The sequence below is a fragment of the Eriocheir sinensis genome, chromosome 29 (genome assembly GCF_024679095.1).
Source record: "Eriocheir sinensis breed Jianghai 21 chromosome 29, ASM2467909v1, whole genome shotgun sequence".
In the NCBI taxonomy this organism is placed as follows: domain Eukaryota; kingdom Metazoa; phylum Arthropoda; class Malacostraca; order Decapoda; family Varunidae; genus Eriocheir; species Eriocheir sinensis.
In genome coordinates, this window is record NC_066537.1 from 7,710,792 (window position 1) to 7,731,153 (window position 20,362).

General features: G+C 45.6%; 2 protein-coding genes across 4 annotated transcripts; one reads left to right on the top strand and one right to left on the bottom strand.

Annotated features, from left to right (window-relative positions):
- Nucleotides 1–2,163: 2,163 nt before the first annotated feature.
- On the bottom strand, nucleotides 2,164–20,191 carry LOC127004943 (BLOC-1-related complex subunit 5-like). 2 transcript variants are annotated; one of them, XM_050873244.1, is made up of 4 exons: nucleotides 20,003–20,191; nucleotides 6,956–7,183; nucleotides 5,624–5,799; nucleotides 2,164–3,468 (listed from the first exon to the last, which is right to left on the bottom strand). In XM_050873244.1, the coding sequence occupies exons 2-4, from the start codon at nucleotides 7,167–7,169 to the stop codon at nucleotides 3,064–3,066; spliced, it is 795 nt and encodes a 264-aa protein (XP_050729201.1). In that variant the 5' UTR covers nucleotides 7,170–7,183; nucleotides 20,003–20,191; the 3' UTR covers nucleotides 2,164–3,063. The 2 variants fall into 2 exon arrangements, with proteins under 2 accessions (XP_050729201.1, XP_050729203.1); XM_050873246.1 differs by having other exon boundaries at nucleotides 6,956–7,180; nucleotides 20,003–20,190.
- On the top strand, nucleotides 13,292–19,990 carry LOC127004942 (uncharacterized). Of its 2 annotated transcripts, XM_050873242.1 has the most exons (8): nucleotides 13,292–15,014; nucleotides 15,118–15,269; nucleotides 15,493–15,601; nucleotides 16,076–16,173; nucleotides 16,456–16,569; nucleotides 17,088–17,208; nucleotides 17,714–17,869; nucleotides 18,641–19,990. In XM_050873242.1, the coding sequence occupies exons 1-8, from the start codon at nucleotides 14,948–14,950 to the stop codon at nucleotides 18,733–18,735; spliced, it is 912 nt and encodes a 303-aa protein (XP_050729199.1). In that variant the 5' UTR covers nucleotides 13,292–14,947; the 3' UTR covers nucleotides 18,736–19,990. The 2 variants fall into 2 exon arrangements, with proteins under 2 accessions (XP_050729199.1, XP_050729200.1); XM_050873243.1 differs by lacking the exon at nucleotides 17,714–17,869.
- Nucleotides 20,192–20,362: the final 171 nt, after the last annotated feature.

Here is a 20,362-nt window from a genome sequence, read left to right on the forward strand (position 1 = left end):
AAAGAAAATATTTAGGACGAGAGAGAGAGAGAGAAGAGAAGAGAAGAGAAGAGAGAGAGAGAGAGAGAGAGAGAGAGAGAGAGAGAGAGAGAGAGAGAGAGAGAGAGAGAGAGAGCACCCCCTTGGCAGTCTCCTCCCCGCGTCACGACACATTAAAAACAGTACTGCCTCGAGGACAGTCTCAGATTCGGTACGGTAACGATATTTCATCTTTATCGCCTTTTTCTCTTCATTCCTTAACTTTTTTCACCTTTTTTTCTTTTCTCATTCATTTTTTTATTATAATTTTGCCTATTGGCGCCGGTGGGCTTTCTTGGTGGGGCCTGATGGTTAGCCCCAGTCCGTTGTGGCGCAGGCAAGTGTTTATAGTGGCGCCATCTTGCTTGACTCATGCTGCCCCCCGGAACTCATTTTTGATATCTAGAGTCCGGGTTGATAGGTGGTCTTCGGGACGGCATGTGGGTAGTCTTCCTTCTTACCCTCCCTTTCCGTTCCCTCCCTTTTCCCCTTCCTCTCCCTTACTTCCCCATCCTTCATTTCCCTTCCCCTTCCCACATCTCGCCTTCCTCCCCTTCCCTTTCCTTTCCTTTCCCTTCCCTTCCCTTCCCTTTCCTTTCCCTTCCCTCCCTTTCCCATTCCTCCCTTTCCTCTCCCTTACTTCCCCATCCTTCATTTCCCTTCCCCTTCCCACGTCTCGCCTTCCTCCCTTCCCTTCCCTTTCCCTTCCCTTCCTTTCCCATTCCTCTCTTTCCTCTCCCTTACTTCCCCATCCTTCATTCCCTTTCCCCTTATAGTTTTCAGCCACTCAGGGGTGACTTGAAAATCCCTGCTTGTGGCGGCGGGCGGGATGCGAACCCTGGCCCTCCTGGACGTGGCGCCGGCATGCTGACCACTCACTTTAGCATTTTTTTTCTTGTTTTTATTTAATCTCAGCTTCATGGTAAAAACAACAACAATGCAACCGAAAATAGGTCTGGCAAGGGCGCATAACATAAAAATAGGAAGAAAACAACAACACAACGGAGAGCGTAAAACATGGTGGAAAAAAAACAGCACAATGAAAACTCCAAGAACCAACACAGGACGAAAAAAAAAAAAAAAAAAAAAGTAAAAATATCGTTCCTAAGGCCACAGGTAAATAGACAAGGTAGAATATAATTAACAGATGGAGGCGTCAGTAGAAGGAACGTGTGATGAGAAAGGAAGAGGGGAAAGAAAGAGGGGAATAAGGGAAGGACAGGAGTGGGGAATGGAATGGAAAGGAAGAGGAGAATGGAGTGAAAAGGAGGAGGGAAAGGATAGAGGGAAATGGAGAGGAAAGAAAGAAGAGAATGGAGGGGGAAAGGAAAGGAAGATAGGGAAAAGGAAGAGGGAAGGAAAAGAAAAAGGGGACCAAGGAAAGGACACAGGGGAAGGAGAAGGAAAGGGGGAGACAAAGAGTGAAGGATGAAGGTTCAGATAAGGGAGGAAAGGGGAAGAAAGTGATGGGAAGGCATGGGAGAAAGAGGCGTTAGAAGAGGGGAGATGGGAGGAGAGGGGAAGAAAGTGATGGGAAGGCAAGGGAGAAAGAGAGAAGAGGGGAAATGGAAGAAAGGTGAGACAAAGGAAAAGAAGGGAAAAAAAGTGGGATTTGAGAATGAGAGCGGATGAAAAAAAAAGAAAAGGAAAAGAAAAAAAAATGAAGTAGAACAGGAAAAGCTAGGGTGATCCTCTCTCTCTCTCTCTCTCTCTCTCTCTCTCTCTCTCTCTCTCTCTCTCTCTCACCGTCGCCAAGAATGTCTGGGCTCAAGTATCTGTCATTTTTTTTATTCATTTTTCCCTCTTCCTCCTTTCCGAGTCGCGACACAAGCCGGGGAGGAGGAGGAGGAGGAGGAGGAGGAGGAGGAGGAGGAGGGAAGAAGGGTAGAAAGAATGTTTGCTAAGAAATGGAGAGAAATTATAGAGGAAACTGTACACTATATTTCTGACTACTACTACTACTACTACCACTACTACTACTACTACAACTACTCCTGTTACTACTATCATTGACATACTAATACTTCCATCACTAACATCACGACCACCACCACCATCAATAATAATAATAATAATAATAATAATAATAATAATAATAATAATAATAATAATAATAAGTAAATGGCAAATGATTAAGTGTTTGCGATTAACTTTATTTTATTTATCACTTATTACAGAGAAGACGAAATATACAGAAGACAGCGACGTAAATATTCACACACACACACACACACACACACACACACACACACACACACACACTGTACAGCAATTTACACAGGAATAGATCCAGTAACTCTCTCTCTCTCTCTCTCTCTCTCTCATCCTTCCCTTCCTTCTTTCACTAATATCATCTCTTTTAACTACACTGTTCGCTATACCCTGTCAGATAAGCTCCTCCCCCTTTCCCAGTAAGCGTTCTCATTGGCCAGTCCACCAGCAAGCCACGCCCCCTCTCTGACTAAGGCTGCACGTGATTGGTGGATGCTGAGGCGACGTGGGCGGGACTATTTCGCCAAGATAGAGAGAACGGAATATAGTACTTCGATTTTGTTCTCTCCTAATCTCTGCCTCTCCTCTTCCTTTTTTTCCCTATCCCTACCCTTTACTCCTACCCTCTCCTTCCCTTTCCTTTCACCCTCCCATTCTCTCATCTTTACCTTCCTTCTTTCCTTCCTCCCCTCACCCTTACCCATTATCCGTTCCATTCTCTTTTCTTTCCCTTCCTTCTTCCATTCTTCCCCTTCCTATCCTACCCTTCATTCATCTAATTCTCTCTTTATCTTTACCTTTCCCTCTTTCCTTCCTACCTTTCCCCTTCTCACACGTCCCATTCCCTCCCCATCTTTATCTTCCCTCTCCCCCTTCCTCCCATTCCCTCCCCATCTTTATCTTCCCTCTCCCCCTTCCTCCCACTCCCCTTATCCTCACTTATCCAATCAGCCAGTAATACAGACGAAGGACATAAGAAGAAGGGAATAAAGTACTTCAACCCTATTCTTTCCCAATCTCCCCTTTCCCTTCTTCCTCCCCTTCCTCCTCCCATCAGCCGGTGGTCCAGACAAAAGGTTCCAGCCGCTCATTGATAGGGAGAGCCGTGTTGAGGGCATCCAAGCTCTCCAGGATCAGATTCAGCGACGCGTGACATCTGGAGAGGGCGTGGCTGATCTCATTCACCTGCCCAAGCCTCTCCGCGTACCTAGCGAAGCTCTTCTGCCGCTCCGTGAGACTGGACACGGCGGAACTTAGCCCAGACTCGACCTCACGGATCCTAGTGACGATGGCGTCCTGGGTCTGCGTGGTGGTGGAGGCGGCGAGGTGTAGGTGGCATTGGTAGCGCCGGCATAGCTCGATCATCGCCCCCATGTCCAGGCGCTCCAGTACCTCGGGGTCTCGTGCAGAGGGCGCAGTTAGGGCCCCGCGCATGATCGGCAGAAAGGTAGGGATGGACTGTTTGGGGAAGAGGTTGTGGGTGAGGAAGAGGAGGAAGAAAAAAGTGGGATGGACTGTGTGGGGAAGAGGTCGTGGTGATGATGGCGGTGAAGAGGAGGAAGAGGAGGAAGAAAAAAGTGGGATGGGCTGTGTGGGGAAGAGGTCGTGGTGATGATGGCGGTGAAGAGGAGGAAGAGGAGGAAGAAAAAAGTTGGGAAGAGGTCGAGACGATGATGGCGGTGAAGAGGAGGAAGAGGAAGAAGAAAAAGATGGGAAGAGGTCGTGACGATGATGGCGGTGAAGAGGAGGAAGAGGAAGAAGAAAAAAGATGGGAAGAGGTCGTGACGATGATGGCGGTGAAGAGGAGGAAGAGGAAGAAGAAAAAGCTGGGAAGAGGTCGTGACGATGATGGCGGTGAAGAGGAGGAAGAGGAGGAAGAAAAAAAGTTCGGGAGAGGTCGTGGTGATGATGGCGGTGAAAAGGAGGAAGAGGGAGAAGAAAAAAGATGGGAATAGGTCGTGACGATGATGGCGGTGAAGAGGAGGAAGAGGAGGAAGAAAAAAAGTTCGGAAGAGGTCGTGGTGATGGCGGTGAAGAGGGGGAAGAGGAGGAAGAAAAAGTTAAGTTTGTATGACATAGACAGATAGATTGATTGAAAAAGAGAGAGAGGATGATGATGATGATGTAGAGGAAAGAAGAGAGAGTTACCAAGAGTGTATGAAGAATAGATAGATAGGAAATAGAGAAAAAAGGAAGATTAATGTGGTGACTAGGAAAAAAGGAAAAGGTTAAAGATTGGATGAGATATAGAAAGATAGATAGATAGATAGAAAAAGAAAGGAAGAAAACTGGTGATGGTAACGAGAAGGAAGGAAGGGAAAGGTCAAAAATATATATGAGAGAGAGAGAGAGAGAGAGAGAGAGAGAGAGAGAGAGAGAGAGAGAGAGAGAGAGAGAGAGAGAGAGAGAGAGAGAGAGAGAGAGAGATAACTAGACAAATAACGAAACAGAAATAAAAACACAAACAAACACAGGACCAAAACAACACACACACACACACACACATAGTTGGAAGAAAGGAAGGAGAAAGAAACGGTTGAAAAATAAAAGAGAGAGAGAGAGAGAGAGAGAGAGAGAGAGAGAGAGAGAGAGAGAGAGAGAGAGACAGAGAGAGAAATATGCCACCTCTTGACCAACAAACTAACCCCATTCTCATTTAGCATACCTTCTTCCCTTCCCTCTTCCCCTCTCCTCCTCCCTTCACTTACCCTCTCTTCTTTCCCTTATTTCCCCTCTTCTATCTTCTCTCGCTTTCCCTTTCCCTTCTCCCCCTCCTCCCTTTACTTCTCTTCTCCTTTTAATTCCCCTCCTCTCTATCCTTCTCCTTCCCTCCTTTCCCCTCTTCTCCTTCCATTCTTTCCCCTCTCCCATTCCCTCGTCCACTCTCCTTCCTTCACCTCTTTCACTTTCCTCCTTTCCCTTCTTTCACTCCCCTTCTTTCCCCTCTCCCACATCCACTCCCCTCCTTTTCCCCTCTTCCTCTCTTCTCCCTTCATCTCCCCTCCTTTCTTCTCTCCCCTCCCCTCACTTTTTCTTTTTCATTCCCCTTCTATCCCTTCACCCATTACCCTTTTCTCCTCCTCTCCCCTTCCTTCCCCTCCCCTCGGCGTGGCACTACAGCTAAGGGGAGTGCCCAGGGGAGCCATCTGGTGGTGAGGGGAGATAGGACCCTCTTCGACCCACTGATAAGAAGGATAAGGAGAAGTACCCGGTGAGAGAGAGAGAGAGAGAGAGAGAGAGAGAGAGAGAGAGAGAGAGAGAGAGAGAGAGAGAGAGAGAGAGAGAGAGAGAGAGAGAGAGAGAGAGAGAGAGAATGGGGGATGGGGGGCTAAGCGGCATGGAAACTCGACATAAATACATAAATAAATAAACAAATAAAAATAAATAGGAAATGAATAAGAAATAAATAAGAACACGGATGAATATATATAAAAAAGTAAGCTGTAAAAATAAACTACTACTACTACTACTACTACTACTACTACTATTACTACTACCAAAATAGCAACACGAAAGAAAAATGAGAGTAAGCAATTAAATCAACATAAAAAAACAATAATAATACAACAAAATTACTACACACACACACACACACACACACACACACACACACCTGCAGCCTGGCGAGCTCGGGGTCCAGAGTGGTGGTGGAGGTGGCAGCCTCGCGCACCACCACCACCTCCTGCGGGCGGGTGTGGGCGTGGGTGTTGCGCGGGTAGCGGCTCCTCCGTGGCGACCCCCCGCCCCCACGCAGCCCCCGGAGGCCCCTCGAGGTGTGCTTGGGGGAGTCTGGGGGAAGAGAGAAAGAGAGAGATAAGGAAGAGTACGGGGGAGAGAAGGAGACAGAGATAAGAGGAGTTTGATGGAGAGAGAGACAGAGGTAAGGAGGAGTTTGGAGGAGAGAAAGAGATAGAGATAAGGAGGATGGGTGAGAAGGTGGTGGTGGTGGTGATGTTTGGCTTGGGTGGTGGTGGTGGTGTTTCCGTAGTGGTGTTGGTGGTGATGGTGGTGGTAGTGATGATGTTTTGGAGTTAGAGAATGAGTGAGGAGGAGGTGCTGTTGGTGGTGGTGGTGGTGATGGTGGTGATGTTTTGGCACTAGTGGTGTTAACATTACTTCTGCTGTTGTTCTTTTTTTATAACAATGGACGCAGCTCAAGGACAACAATAACAGCAAACAAACAAACAAACAAAAAAGTCCGCTAAGCAATGTTCCAAGAAAAAGAAGTTTGGACGAGTGGCCAAAGAAAGATTAATTTCCAATAGAGAAGTCTTGATCCTCCCCTAGGAAAAAGTTCAAGTCGTGGGCAGGAAGCAATACGAACGAAAGAAAGCAGTTCCAGAGTTTACCAGCGAAAGGGATGAAAGAGTGAAGATGCCGGTTAACTCTTGCATAAGGGATTTGGATAGAACTGGAATGGGCAGGAGTTGACAGGCGTGTGGGGCAGGCCTTCAGGAAATTGTTTTTTGTCGTTAGTGGTAGTGGTAGCTGAAATGGTGGTGACAGTATTGCAGAGGAAATGTTTGTGGTGGTAGTGGTGGTTGTAGTGTGACGTGGATGTGTATTTTTATAGTGGTGGTGATGGTGGTGGTGGACAGCAGATGGCCAATGGCGTAGGAATGTTTGTAATGTTAATTGGGTAGTTAAAAAAATAGTAATAGTAGTAGTAGTAGTAGTAATAGTAGTGGTGGTGGTAGTAGTAGTAGTAGTAGTAGTAGTAATAGGAGGAGGAGGAGGAGGAGGAGAAAAGGAGTAAAAGTAGTAGTAAAACAATAAATTCCACCTTAAAAGTAAAAATTCTCTCTCTCTCCCTCTCCCACACTCTCTCTCTCTCTCTCTCTCTCTCTCTCTCTTACTGAACAACACCAAAATTCACTCCGCTCTCTCTTCCACTCTTCCTCCTACGCGCGTTCCACTTCCCTCCTCCTCCTCCTCCTCCACTTACCTCCAATGGGTCGGTTCACGGTGTAGGAGATATAAGGAAGATCCGCATCGGAGGAAATGGAGGGGCGTGGAGAGGTGGAGGTAGGCCTATTGTCCGACCCTCTCCTGGCCCCCTCCACCCCCCCTTCCACCCCTCTTCCACCTGATGCTGTTGATGATGATGCTCCTCCACCTCCTCCTCCACCTGCGTCCACTCTGCTTTGCTCTCCTCCCATCTTCCTCTAATCTGCTGGAGAAGAGGTTGAGTTAGTGGTCGTGATTTCTCTCTCTCTCTCTCTCTCTCTCTCTCTCTCTCTCTCTCTCTCTCTCTCTCTTACCCATGACGCATAACGCTTCTAAATTTAATATAGGAAGAGCAGGGCCGTCATTTTCTCTCTCTCTCTCTCTCTCTCTCTCATTTCTTTCTTTGGCTTTTTTCCACGAAGGACGTACAGTAAGAGAGAGAGAGAGAGAGAGAGAGAGAGAGAGAGAGAGAGAGAGATACAATGTGGGGAAGGCCAGGAGGCTATTTCAGATACACTGGTCACCCTCCTCCCCCTCCTCCTCCTTATGCTCTTCTTTCCCTCGTCTTCAGCATCTTCACCACCACCACCACTACCACCATCTCTCTCTCTCTCTCTCTCTCTCTCTCTCTCTCGTATGATAGCAACAACCAAGTGAATGAATGATCGACGACTTCAACTTCTTCATCATCATCATCAATAGAAGTAGTAGTAGTATTAGTAGTAGTTTTTATTAGTGGTGGGGGTGATGGTGGTGTTGAGGCAGTAACATCACACCACCATACACCACTGTACTACCAGCCAAGACACACACTGGTGATGTAACGAGAGAGAGAGAGAGAGAGAGAGAGAGAGAGAGAGAGAGAGAGAGAGAGAGAGAATCATACCTTTCTGACTGCAATCGACTTTCACTTTCCTTCACGTAATAATGATGGGACGGTGCTCTCTCTCTCTCTCTCTCTCTCTCTCTCTCTCTTCTCCTTTTCGTCCTTTACACGCTTGTCTTTTCTCTCTCTTTCTCTTCCTCCTCCTCCCCCTCCTCCTCCTCCTCCTCCTCTTCCCTTCCTCCTTGTTACTCCCTCTTTTCTCTCTTCCTCTTCTCCACTAAAATAAGTAGAACATCCCTTGCCTCCCAAAAAGTTGTAAAGAAATTTGGCAAGTGTGTTTGTCTCCTCTCTCTCTCTCTCTCTCTCTCTCTCTCTCTTATCTGAGTAAATTGTGTATGAATGCATAACTCACCACCACCACCACCACCACCACGAAGACCAAAAACAATCACCACCACCACCAACATTATCACTACCACCATCATCATCATCACCACCACCACCAACAACAACAACATTATTACTACCATCATCATCATCATCATCACCGCCACCACCACTACCACGAAGACCAAAAACAATCACCACCACCACCAACATTATTACTACCATCATCACCACCACCACCACCATCACCACCACCACCACCATGCGTGACCCACGACCTACATCTGACACTTGACACAATACCTCCTTGCGAGAGTGCCAAATGAGAGAGAGAGAGAGAGAGAGAGAGAGAGAGAGAGAGAGAGAGAGAGAGAGAGAGAGAGAGAGAGAGAGAGAGAGAGAAATAATATAATAAAAACCAACACACGTTCTTGGCACTACAAAGTCTTGCCAGAACAGTGCCAGAATTTACCTTGCCCTCCCATGGTGCCACTAACCCCCCCTCCCCCCACCCCCTAGCACCGCACCACCTGTCAACTCCCCCCCCCTTCCTCATCACTCCCCCTTCTTTCTCTCCCATACATACCTCCTCATATTTCTCCCTATCTTCTAAACACCTTTTTTCTCTTTGCCGTACCTTCTTATTCAGTCATTGTAGTCACCTTTCTTCTTTTCTTCATATTCTCATACTTACTTTCACACACTTTTATTTTCGCTCATTCTTTTACCTTCTTTTCTTCTTCCTTTCCTTCCACCTCTTCCCCTTCCTTACAAGCCTATTTACCTATCTGTCCCTTTTACCCTTTCCTTCTCCTCCCCTTTCCTGCCATCCCTTCCATTCCCTACCATTCCCTTTACTTACAAGTCTTTTTACCTATCTGTTTCCTATACCTTTCCTTCTCATTTCCCACCTCTCCCCCTCCCTTACAAGCCTATTTACCTATCTCCCCCTTTTACCCTTTCCTTCTCCTCCCTTTACCTACAAGCCTAGTTACCTATGTTTCCTACACCTTTCCTTCTCCGTTTCCCACCTCTCCCCCTCCCTTACAAGCCTATTTACCTATCTCCCCCTTTTACCCTTTCCTTCTCCTTCCTTTTCCTACCTCTTCTCTTTACCTATACAAATCTTTTTATCTATCTGTTTTCTATACCTTTCCTTCTTCCTCCTTTCCTACCTCTCCCCTTTCACCTGTTAGCCTATTCCCCTCCCTTCACACCTGTATTTCTTTCACCTATTTCCCCTAACACAGATGTCCCCTTGTTCCCCTTCCTTTCCTATACCTGTACACCATTTTCCTTTCTCTTTCCCTTCCTCAACACACCTGTATAAATTTTCCCTTTCATACAGTCTCACCTGTTTGCTTCCTCCCCTTACCTGCCCTTTCTTCCCCTTACCTATATACACAGCTGCTCTCCCTTTCCCCTCTTCTTCCTCTTTCTCCCAACACCTGCACCTTCCTCCTCCTCCTCCTTCACATGTCCCCTAAAGCATGCCAAAGGATTGTGTCACCAGCAAACGAGAGGAAGAAGAGGGAGAGAAGAAGGAGAGGAGGGAGAGGAAGATGAGCTTTTTGATGATGGAGGAAGAGTCTGACAGGTGCTCTGGCGAAGGAGGTGGAGAGAGAGAAGGTAGATAGGGAGGTAGAGAGGAGGAGGGAAGAAAGAAAAGTGGAGGAGAAAGATGGTGGAAGGAAAGGCCAATAGTGAAGGGCGGAAAGAAATGGGGAAGAAGGGGAAGAGGAAGGAAGGTGAAAGAGAAGGTGAAGAAAGAGAGACGAGAAAAAAGGTAGATAGGAAAGTAAGGAGGAAAAGAAGAAAGAAAGAAGAGGAGGAGGAAAAGAGTAGGAAGGGTAAGGAAGAAAGGAAAAAAAGAAGAGAAAGAGGAGAAAGGAGAGGTGAACAAAAAAGCCAGAGAAAGGAGGTAGACAGGAAGAAGGGAGGAAAACAGGGACGAAAGAGGACAAGGAGGAAGGTTAAGGAGAAAAAGAAAGGAAGAAAAAATGAAGAGAATGAGAAGGAAGGCTAACGAAGAAGAAAAGGAAGGTGAAGAGAGAAGAAAGATAAGGAAAGAGAGAAGAGGAGAAGGAAGAAGAGTAAGGAAAAGGTCAATAGCGAGAAAGAGAATATAATAAAGCAGGGAAGAGGGAAAGATCAGACAAATTCCTCTCTCATATATACGTCTGCGTAGTGCCGTATATCACCGCTAGATGGCACGCAGTCAAAGAACGTGATGTGAGGGGGGTCTATTTTTTCCTCCTCATGCAAGAACACCACCGAGGCTTTGAGGGGCGCGAAGGCAATCTATGGAAGGGACGAACTAAATGGATGAAAAGGTGGAGGGATGGGTGAAGGGAGGAGGGTAAGGAAAGAGGAAGAGAGAAATGAAGAGGATGATAAGGAAAGGAAAGGAAGGAAGAATGGAAATGAGGAAGAGGAGGAGGAGGAGTAAGGAAGGAAAAAACGGAATGAGAAGAGAGAGGAAAGGAAGGAAAGGAAGGAAGGGAGGCAAGTAAGAAACGAAGAGGAGGAGGAAGAGTAAGAAAGGAGATAAAGAAGGCGAATAGAAAGGGGTGGAAGGTAAGGACGAAAGGGAGGATGGAAGGGCGACTAAAGGAAACGGAAAAGGAAATAGACTGAAAGTCGATAAAATAATGAGAGATGGAAGTAGATGGATAAAAAGTGCAGAAAAAGAGTGAAGGATTGAGTGAATAACCTGAAGACTCGATGAAAAAAGACAGACAATAAGAAGGAAAAGAAGATGAAGAAGAAGAAAAAGAAGAAAAAGACAGAAGGTTGACAAAAAGAGAAGAAGAAGAAGAAGAAGACAAAAGGATAAGGAATAGACTGAAAACTCGACAAAATAATAAGACAAATGATAATAATAATAATAATAATAATAATAATAATAATAATAATAATAATAATAATAATAATAACAACATAAGAGGAAGAATAAGAATGAGTTAGAAGACAGACGTGACAGGTAAAATTGATTAGAGGAAAATACCTGAAGTTTGGCATGTGTTTCAGAAATGAGGAAGGTGACGTGAGCGAATGATTTTAGATATGACGAGGCAAAGAAAATGAATAATGATGCGAAGGGAAATTCATTATGTTGCAACTGTTTGAGAAGTGACAAAAGTGACATGAACGAGTGCTTTAGAAATGACAGGTAAAGAGAATGGGTTTAAACAAGGAAAATATGTTATGTTCAGTAAGCTAAATTATTAAAAGCGGGAGAAGTTCATTGTTACAAGTTTTTGAGAAAAGAGAAAGACGGGCTGAGGGAATGATTTAGGTATAACAAGTAGGGAAAATACTAAAAATGAGGAAAATACGGTATGTTAAGTAAGAAAAATAAATAAAAACGAGAAAATTTGATTGTTACAAGTGTTTCAGAAAAGAGAAAGGGGACACGAGGGAATGATTTAATATAACAAGTAAGGAAAATAAATAAAACAAGGAAAAATAAACGAAGTAAAGAAAATTAAAGAAAACAATGGTAATAAAGAGTTACAAATGTTTTAAAAATGAAGAAAAGAAAAGAGGATAAGAGTAAGGAAGGAAAAAGGGAAGGTGAAGAGAGGAAAGAAGGTAGGTAAGAAAGGAAGGAAAAGAGGAAAGAAGAAAAGGGATGTAAGTAGGGTAAGATCAAGGTCTACCAAGATCGGTAGAGTAATTGAGTCGGATCAGGACGCTAGTATTCTCCAAGGTGAACTCAACAGATTGTATGACTGGGCGGATAAATGGCAGATGGAGTTCAATGTAGGGAAGTGCAGTATTCTGAGTGTAGGAACAAACACCTCACATAACTATTGCTAAATGACAAAAATAAGCAGGTCTGGGTGCAAGGAAATATTTAGGGTCTTAGCTCTGATCTCCGTCCAAGGGCACAATGCATTCAAGCTAGAAATCGAGCTAATAGGGTACTGGGATTTATTTCAAGGAGCGTAACAACAGAAGCCCCAGTCTTCCTCAAACTATATTTAGCATTAGTTAGACCTCATCTTGACTATGCGTTCAGTTCTGGTCACCTTACTATAGAATGGATATCAAAATGTTAGAATCGAGAGGAGGATGACTAAGATGATTCAGGGTTGAGAACTTGCCACAGAGGAAAGACTCAAACAGTTAAACTTGCATTCTCTAGAAAGGCGAAGGGTGCGTGGAGACATGATCGAGGTTTATAAATGGATGAAGGGCTTTAATAAGGGAGACATTCATAAGGTTTTGTTGGTAAGAGAACCGGGTAGGACACGAAGTAATGGGTTTAAACTGGATAAATTCAGATTCAACAGGGACATAGGCAAAAATTGGTTTACTAACAGGGTGGTGGATGAGTGGAATAGGCTTAGCAGTCATGTGGTGAGTGGCAATACAATTGTCACATTCAAAAATAGACTAGATAAATTCATGGACAGCGATATTAGGTGGGGTTAGATACACTGAGCTTAAGTCAAAGATGAATAAATACAAGGAAATCTTATGTTCTTATGTACAAAGAGAGGAGAGAATGTTTTATATATGACAAGTAAAGATGAATAAAAACAAGGAAATATATATATGCTGTACAAAGAGAGGAGAGAATGTTTTATATATGACAAGTAAAGATGAATAAAAACAAGGAAATATATATATGCTGTACAAATTATTCAAGTTAAAAAGATGAATAAAAACGAGAAGATATAATTATAAAGTAACAATTAACTGAGATACGAGACAAGGTGATATTAGGTAAGGTTAAAAGGTAAGGTTGGGAGCATGCACACGTCTAAACTACCCGTGGCCTCAGTGTTCATCTCCGTCACACCACAAATCATACACTCACATTACCTTACAAGCACATACGCAGCCGTCACCTCCTCCATCACATTCTCCCCCTCATTAATCCTCACCCACCTGCCCTTCCTCCTTACTCCTCCTTCTCCTCTTTACTCATTCTTCCTCCTCCTCCTCCTCCTCCTCTCGTCATATCTCTCCTCTCTCGATTAGTAAAGGACGTGCTTGAAGAAGACTAGACAAATGAGAGAGAGAGAGAGAGAGAGAGAGAGAGAGAGAGAGAGAGAGAGAGAGAGAGAGAGAGAGAGAGATGTGCAAGAGCAGTTTCATTTCCACACCTCGTTCTTGTCACGTGATGGAAAGGAAGGAAGGAAGGAAGGAAGGAAGGAAGGATGGAAGGAAGGAAGGAAGGAAGGAAGAAAAATAAATAAATAAAGGGTGTGAAGAATAAAGGAAAGAAAAGAGGAAGGAAAAAAGAAGCACTATATAAATGGGATAACGAACGACGGAAGGAAGATAGGAAATAAAGAAAAATGAAAGAAAAACGAGAGAGAAATAAAGGAAAACAAAGAATAAAGAATCACGGAAGAATTAATTAAAAAAAAAGTCTCTCTCTCTCTCTCTCTCTCTCTCTCTCTCTCTCTCTCTCTCTCTCTCTCTCTCTCTCTCCACGCAACGCCTCACACCCTCCCCGTCACGCCCATGCACAGGAACTTCTACACTTCCTGAACAGACTGAGACTTTGGACAGTTCCCTAACACAACTTTACCTCATACAATCCTTAAAAACACCTTCTCTACCCTTTCAAACAAATATAATGGACCTAAAACACATTAAAACTATATAGGGCAACAAAACACGCAAGTCACCCTTTCAATCGGTGTCAACGAGAAAACGTAAACGGTCATTGGGGGTCTTGCGTAATCCCGCGTTGACGACATAATCACCCATCCACATGCATATCGCTTTCTCCTTTCCCTCTCTCGGCTCCATTGAGGGATGCGAGGGGTGGCTGTGACATTCTTATACGGCAAGCACGGCAGATCGGACGCTACAGACGGAAAGGAGGACAAAACGGACCGTGTGAGGGAGTGGTGAAAAAAAATACGGGGGAAAATTATAATACAGCGGCTTAGTACGAGTTTATTCGACGTTTTTACTCGCTACGGACGGCGGCGTAAGATAGGAGACAAAAAAGGAGCTACGAACGCAAGAAAAAACAAAAGTGACGATGTGAGGAAATGAAAGGCAAAAACCAGACCACGAAATACATCTCTACAATAGCCTAGCATCGTCGCCCTCTTCAAAATGTGGCCTCGGAGTGAGATATCGTTCATTTTCGTGATTTTAACGGTGCTGAAGACATGTGAGGGGGAGGTTTTGCGCCCATACCTATACCCACACCCACACAGACCCCCGCCCACCACCCAGCCCACGAAATACACCCTGGACCGCCCGCCCCTTGCTATCCCACCGCTGCCACCAGTTTATAGTTCCACCCAGGCTTTGTCACATAGAAAACGGGTGGCGAGGAGAGTATCGGTGGGGGAGAGGAACGCCCATACCAACACCTACAACCACGACTACATCCACACCCTCACCACGCCCATCAGAAGACCAAGGAATAGCAGGGGAGTGAGACCACCACTAGGGGAGGGTCCGTGGAGGGTGTCTCGTCCCCTTCTACGCCCCCGCCCCACTCCTCCTCCTCCTCCTTACCAGCACTCCCCACCCCGCCTGGACCTCCCCACGCCGCCCACGCACAGCCGGAACTCTCTCAGGAAGCCCTTGCGTACGTACATTAGGAATTAGACACACATACACACAAAAATCGCTTTATAATTGGCAAAACTTTCAACCTTCCCCCTTCCCTCTCTCCCAGTGTTATATCTCAAGGGCTTCCTGGGGGTGACGGAGCGGGGGACACGGGGGAGCGGCAAGGCGTGCGTGGGTGAGGGGGGACGCCGGGGTGTGTGTCTGCTGAAGGAGGAGTGCGTCATGGAGGGTGGCACTCCCTCTCTCCCCTGTGAGGAGGGCTACTACCACTTTGCTACATGCTGTGTTGGTAAGTGTATGCATGTCTGTTGGTACTACTACTACTACTACTACTACTACTACTACTACTGCTACTACTACTACTACTACTGGTGCTCCTTCTACTTCTACAGCCATCGTGCGCGGGTGCGAGGGGCAGGCCGTCAATAACATGACCTACTGGATCCAGCCTGTGCAGTTCAGCGGGGGAACCACATGCAGGTTACTCGTTCCTAAACTGTCCCAAGAAATCTGCTTCATCCGGTTAGATCTTCGGACGTTCCAGGTGAGACAGATAAGTAGATAGATAGATGGACAGACAGAGAGAAACAGATAGAAATGCACACTATAAAACGAGTTAACATACAAACACAAAGGTAAATCACAAAAAGATAACCCCAAAAAAGAGTAAACAATGAAAACGTACTCATTTTTTCTTATTTCTTTCCCAAGCTAACCCACAAGAGAAAAAATGAAAACTTGCTCCTTTTTTCTCTCCCTCCCTGAAGTTGGCATCCCCCAGTGACGGCCGCTGCGACAGGGATTATCTGCAGGTCTCTGGACAGAACATCAACGCCAAAGTGCCAACGCTGTGTGGCTTTAATAGCGGCCAGCACCGTGAGTATGCAAACCCACCTTAAGGGCACTCTGGCACCCTTAACCTTTCATGCACCGTGCCAACTTTAACCCACCCCCCTGTAACTTTAAGTGGTATTTAAGAACGTGTGGTACAAAATATTTAATTCTAATGACGTGTTTTCTATGACAAGTGTCTTTTACATATTTTACTCTATTTTAGTTCCTACAACCATTCAATATTCGTTTTCCCTCATTTTTCTTCCTCTCTCACTCCTTGCCTTCCTTTTCCTCCTTCCTCTTCTTGCATCTCCATATCAACCTTTCTTTTCCTTTCCTTCCTATCTCCATCTATTCTAGCTGTGCCTTGTGCCTCTCTCCTCCTCTTTGTATCCTTCTTATCTGGCTCCCTTCCTTTCACACCCATCACCTCCATATATCTTCTTCCTCCTTGTATTTCCCTGTCAACCTCTCATATCTCTTCCATCCTTTCGCCCCTACCTATCCTCCCCACAGTGTACGTGGGTGTGGGGCGCGTCCCTGGGCCTCTGGAGCTGGCGGTGACCACGCGGGGGGAGGAACCCAGACGGCGCTGGGAGATTGAAGTGACCCAGGTGAGTGTGTGTGTGTGTGTGTGTGTGTGTGTGTGTGTGTGTGTGTGTGTGTGTGTGTGTGTGTGTGTGTAGATGTCACCCAATGGCACCTTCTATGTCAAGCCCACGAAATACACCCTGGACAGCCCACTGTTTGCTATCCCACCGCTGCCACCAGTTTATAGTTCCACTCAGGCGTTGTCACATAGAAAACGGGTAGCGAGGAGGGTGTGGGAGGGGGAGAGGATCTTTTCTGCAAACTAATCTTAATTCTTTTTGGTCTCTGTCTGTATGTGTGTGGAGGTGGAGTGTGGAGGAGAGCGCGCGCCCCCTGACGGCTGCCTGCAGTACTACACGTCACCGCAGGGCTTCTTCGCCTCCTTCAATTACCTGCCTACCGGGGCCTCCCAATACCTGGTGAGTTAGGGGACACCTGTACACACACCTATCCTGACACCTGATAACCTTTTGCACTCCTCCTTCGCTTCCTCCTCTCTTTCATTGTCTTCCATCTGTTTCTTCTGTTTTTCCTTATATTTATCCTGCTTTCCCTTCTATATCTCCTCTTATTTATCTCTGTCCTGCTTCTGCTCCTCCTCCTCCTCCTCCTCCTTTCATTCTTCCTTATCTTCCCTCTATTCCTCCTGCTTTTCCTTCTATGCCTCCTTTCCTACGCCTGCCTCTTCTCTCCCTCCTCTTTCTCCACCTCGTATTCCTCATTATCCTTTCCCTATTCCTCCTGCCTTTCCTTCTATATCTCTTCCTAATCTTTCTCCTCCTATTCTTCCCTCTCCTACTTCTGCCCTTCCTCTTCCTCCACTACTCCTCATCCACATTATTCCTTCTCCTACTTCTTCTCATGCACCTCCTCCTCCTCCTCCTACTACTACTATTACTGCTACTACTACTACCTCCTCCTCCCTCTCGTCCCCCAGAACAACCTGAACTACGCCGTGTGCCTAGCCCGCGCAACCGCCTTCTGCTCCGTCACCTACAGCGCCGGCAGCAAGACCGCCGACAACACCTTCCAGATGGTGAACTTCAGCGTCAGGAATGGTGCGTGGCTGACGGGGTAACGATGATGATGACTGTTGCGGCGATAAGGACATAAACTACGATAACAACAATGACCCAGTCTAACCTGACAATGATGACAAATGAAGCGATAATGACGATAAGTAAGATAATAAGTGTGATAATAACAACGACGAAGACCGACAACGATGACGACGACAATAAATATAACTGATGAACGAAAAGACTCCCAATCGTAGAGTTAAAGACTACTACTACTACTACTACTACTACTACAACTACTACTACTACTACTACTACTACTATTACTACTACTACTACTACTACTACTACTACTACTACTATTACTACTACTTCTACTACTATTACCACTACTACTACTACTACTACTACTACTACAATACTGATAATAATAACAACATTTACCTCATTCCTAAACTAACACTACTCCCCATCTCCTATCCAAACTATAACCATACATTTCCCTCCCTTCATTTTCCCCCCTCCTCCTCAACACCCCCTCTAGGCACCCTAATCCCCACGGTGGCTGCGGGGGAGGCGGGGGTGGGCGTGGTGGCATGTCGGGGGGACTACGTGGTGATGGCGGGGACGCGGCTGTGTGGGGGCAGACTCAACGATGGATCTCAGGAACCCAGAATATCCAACAACGGCCCTGTCATTGGTGAGGGGAGGGGGCTGGGGGGAAGGGGTGAAGCATGATGGGGAAGGGGAATTGAGGTAGGGGTGGTGCATGAAAGGATTGGGGGTGAGGGAATGGGGGGTCTGGGGAAGGGGATGGGGGATGAAAGGGGTGAAGGAGTGGGAGGTAAGGGAGGTAAGAAGCATAATAGGGTGGGGGGTTAAGGATTGTAAGGGGGGTATGTGGGGGTGGGGGTGGTGCATAAGGAGGTCATTAAGTTAGCTGGGGTTGGGTGGTTGTGGAGGTGGAGGTGGGGAGAGGTGGTTTTGGTTAGGGTTGAGAGGTGTTGATAGGGGGTTGTTGGGTGAGGTTATGTTAGCTAGGATCAATTGGTGAGTGCTTGGGGAATGGTAGTGGGTGGTTGTGGGGGTGGAGGTGGGGAGAGGTGGTTTTGGTTAGGGTTGAGAGGTGTGGATGGGGGGTTGTTGGGTGAGGTTATGTTAGCTAGGATCAATTGGTGAGTGGTTGGGGAGTGGTAGTGGTAGTGTTGTGTTCTGGTGAAGGAGTGGTGGGGTTGTGGGTGGCATGCCTTCAAGCTTAAATTCAAAATACTTCCTGAGATTGATGACATTTCGAAATATTAATTGTAAACTAATTTGTTCTCCATTTTGAAATAGTGTATACTCAAACCTAAAACATCTCCACATTCAGCCCATTTCTTATTATTCTATTTCCTGTGTGGTCTTCACCCATCTGAATTGAACTCATGGGAATATTATTCAATGAAGCGATTAACATTAGCTTTGTCGGCAGAGTCCACCAACGGGCCCTTCCTGGTGCAAGTGAGGACTGACGCTCAGTACACTGGCCGAGGCTTCAACCTCTCTTATGCCCAGAACCCTTGTTGAGGGGCGCCATCACCTCACAGTCTAGGAACGGCATGTGAGGAACAGATAAGAATTCTTGGTCTGCCACTCTGGGACAAACAGCAACAGTTGCGATTGTATCCTAATTGTGGTTTCAGGATGACAATTTCTCTTGTCAAGATTCAAATGCCAGAGGATTTAAGTCAAGTCACAGCTTCCATAACAGCACCACACAAACCCATATGAAAGAAGTTCAGTGAGAAGTGACTGAGTTACACTGGTTTGGCAGTTATAATCAGGTAGCAGGATTTACAGCTCCAAACTAAATGAAATATAAATATAAGACTGCAGTTGACACTTATTTTCTTTTGTCATGTCTGTTATATGAGAGTTCATACAAACAGCTTGTACAAGTTTTTTCCCTGAAACCTTTAAAACTATATTTATTCATTGTCATCCGACCGTAAATCACTCTAGCGCATCCCTTTAGTGCACTTTCACTTCCCTACAAACCCATCTCTGCATTATTACACTCAGGGAGGAGCAGTGAAGAAGGTACTCCTCTACATCACCAGTTATCAATTTTCATCACTCTAAATGAAATATATATGCTAATAAAAAATAAAAAACTATCAATGTTCTACCTATATAATGCAGCGCAAGCATGCCCAGCTATTATTACAGAGGTCCAGGCAGTCGGTACACAGCCCACCCAGCTCTTCATCCTCTCTTTCAGGGTAATCAATAAACAGTTACCTGGGGAAAGTAAACTGTGGTAGCCTGAATAACACACTGGCCCTGTGTCCTGGGGTAGTGAGTTCTTGACCAAGACAGGCTCAAGGGCCTAAGAGATGGCATGGCTAAGTTTCTAGTTTGCTGGTACTAGGTTACATTGGTGGGGCCACGTTACTGTGTATTTTGTTATGATATATGGCCAGGGTTGGTTAGTTTGTCTGGCAAGTCTTTACTCCAGAATTACCCAAACAATAGCAGACCACACACCCCCACACACAACATTACTACAAACATCACGATATAATTTTAGCCTCAGGGAATGTCATACTCTACTTATAAATAAATGAAAATTATTGAACTCGTATGGGGAGGTGGGAGGGGCAGCGCATGCCACACAAAATTATGCATGTCCTTATTTTCCAACACCCAACCCATGAATTACCACCAGGCACTTCAACATCCACTAGAACACTCTACAGTAACAGATAACCTTATAAAGTGACGTGACAGCCTTAAAATTAACACCACACAACCAAAACTTTAAAAGGAAAGAAAAAAACAACCTTCCACTAACCTCTTAAGACCTTGCTGACCTTCTCTACTTCACCTCCTCGTCCTGTACACGTTCCCAGGGTCAGGCAGGTCTCAGGGGCACGTTAATTAGTGTTACCTGTGGCACCTGAGGGCAGTCTACACCTCCCTTCACCTGTGACCGCCCGGGAGGAAGACCAACACAATCAATGTCAGCTGATTGCCAACCTTCACCGGGGACGGTCGCGAGGCACTTATTTTCATCTTCTAGGCCTATATAATCTTTAAGCCTACATATTAGCTAAGCATATATATTCCCTAGACCTACAAATTCTTCTCTAGACCCACCTATTCTTTTCTAGACAAGACCAATTTTCAAAGCCTTATCCTACCTACAAATATT

Excerpts from the sequence above, each read along its gene's own strand:
- LOC127004943 (XM_050873244.1), bottom strand. The coding sequence starts at position 7,169 with ATGGGAGGAGAGCAAAGCAGAGTGGACGCAGGTGGAGGAGGAGGTGGA. Across the intron at positions 5,800-6,955 it reads CGTGAACCGACCCATTGGAG|ACTCCCCCAAGCACACCTCG; the intron begins GTAAGTGGAGGA and ends CTCTTCCCCCAG. Across the intron at positions 3,469-5,623 it reads CCGAGCTCGCCAGGCTGCAG|TCCATCCCTACCTTTCTGCC; the intron begins GTGTGTGTGTGT and ends TTCCCCAAACAG.
- LOC127004942 (XM_050873242.1), top strand. The coding sequence starts at position 14,948 with ATGGAGGGTGGCACTCCCTCTCTCCCCTGTGAGGAGGGCTACTACCAC. Across the intron at positions 16,570-17,087 it reads CCGGGGCCTCCCAATACCTG|AACAACCTGAACTACGCCGT; the intron begins GTGAGTTAGGGG and ends CTCGTCCCCCAG. Across the intron at positions 17,870-18,640 it reads CAACAACGGCCCTGTCATTG|AGTCCACCAACGGGCCCTTC; the intron begins GTGAGGGGAGGG and ends CTTTGTCGGCAG.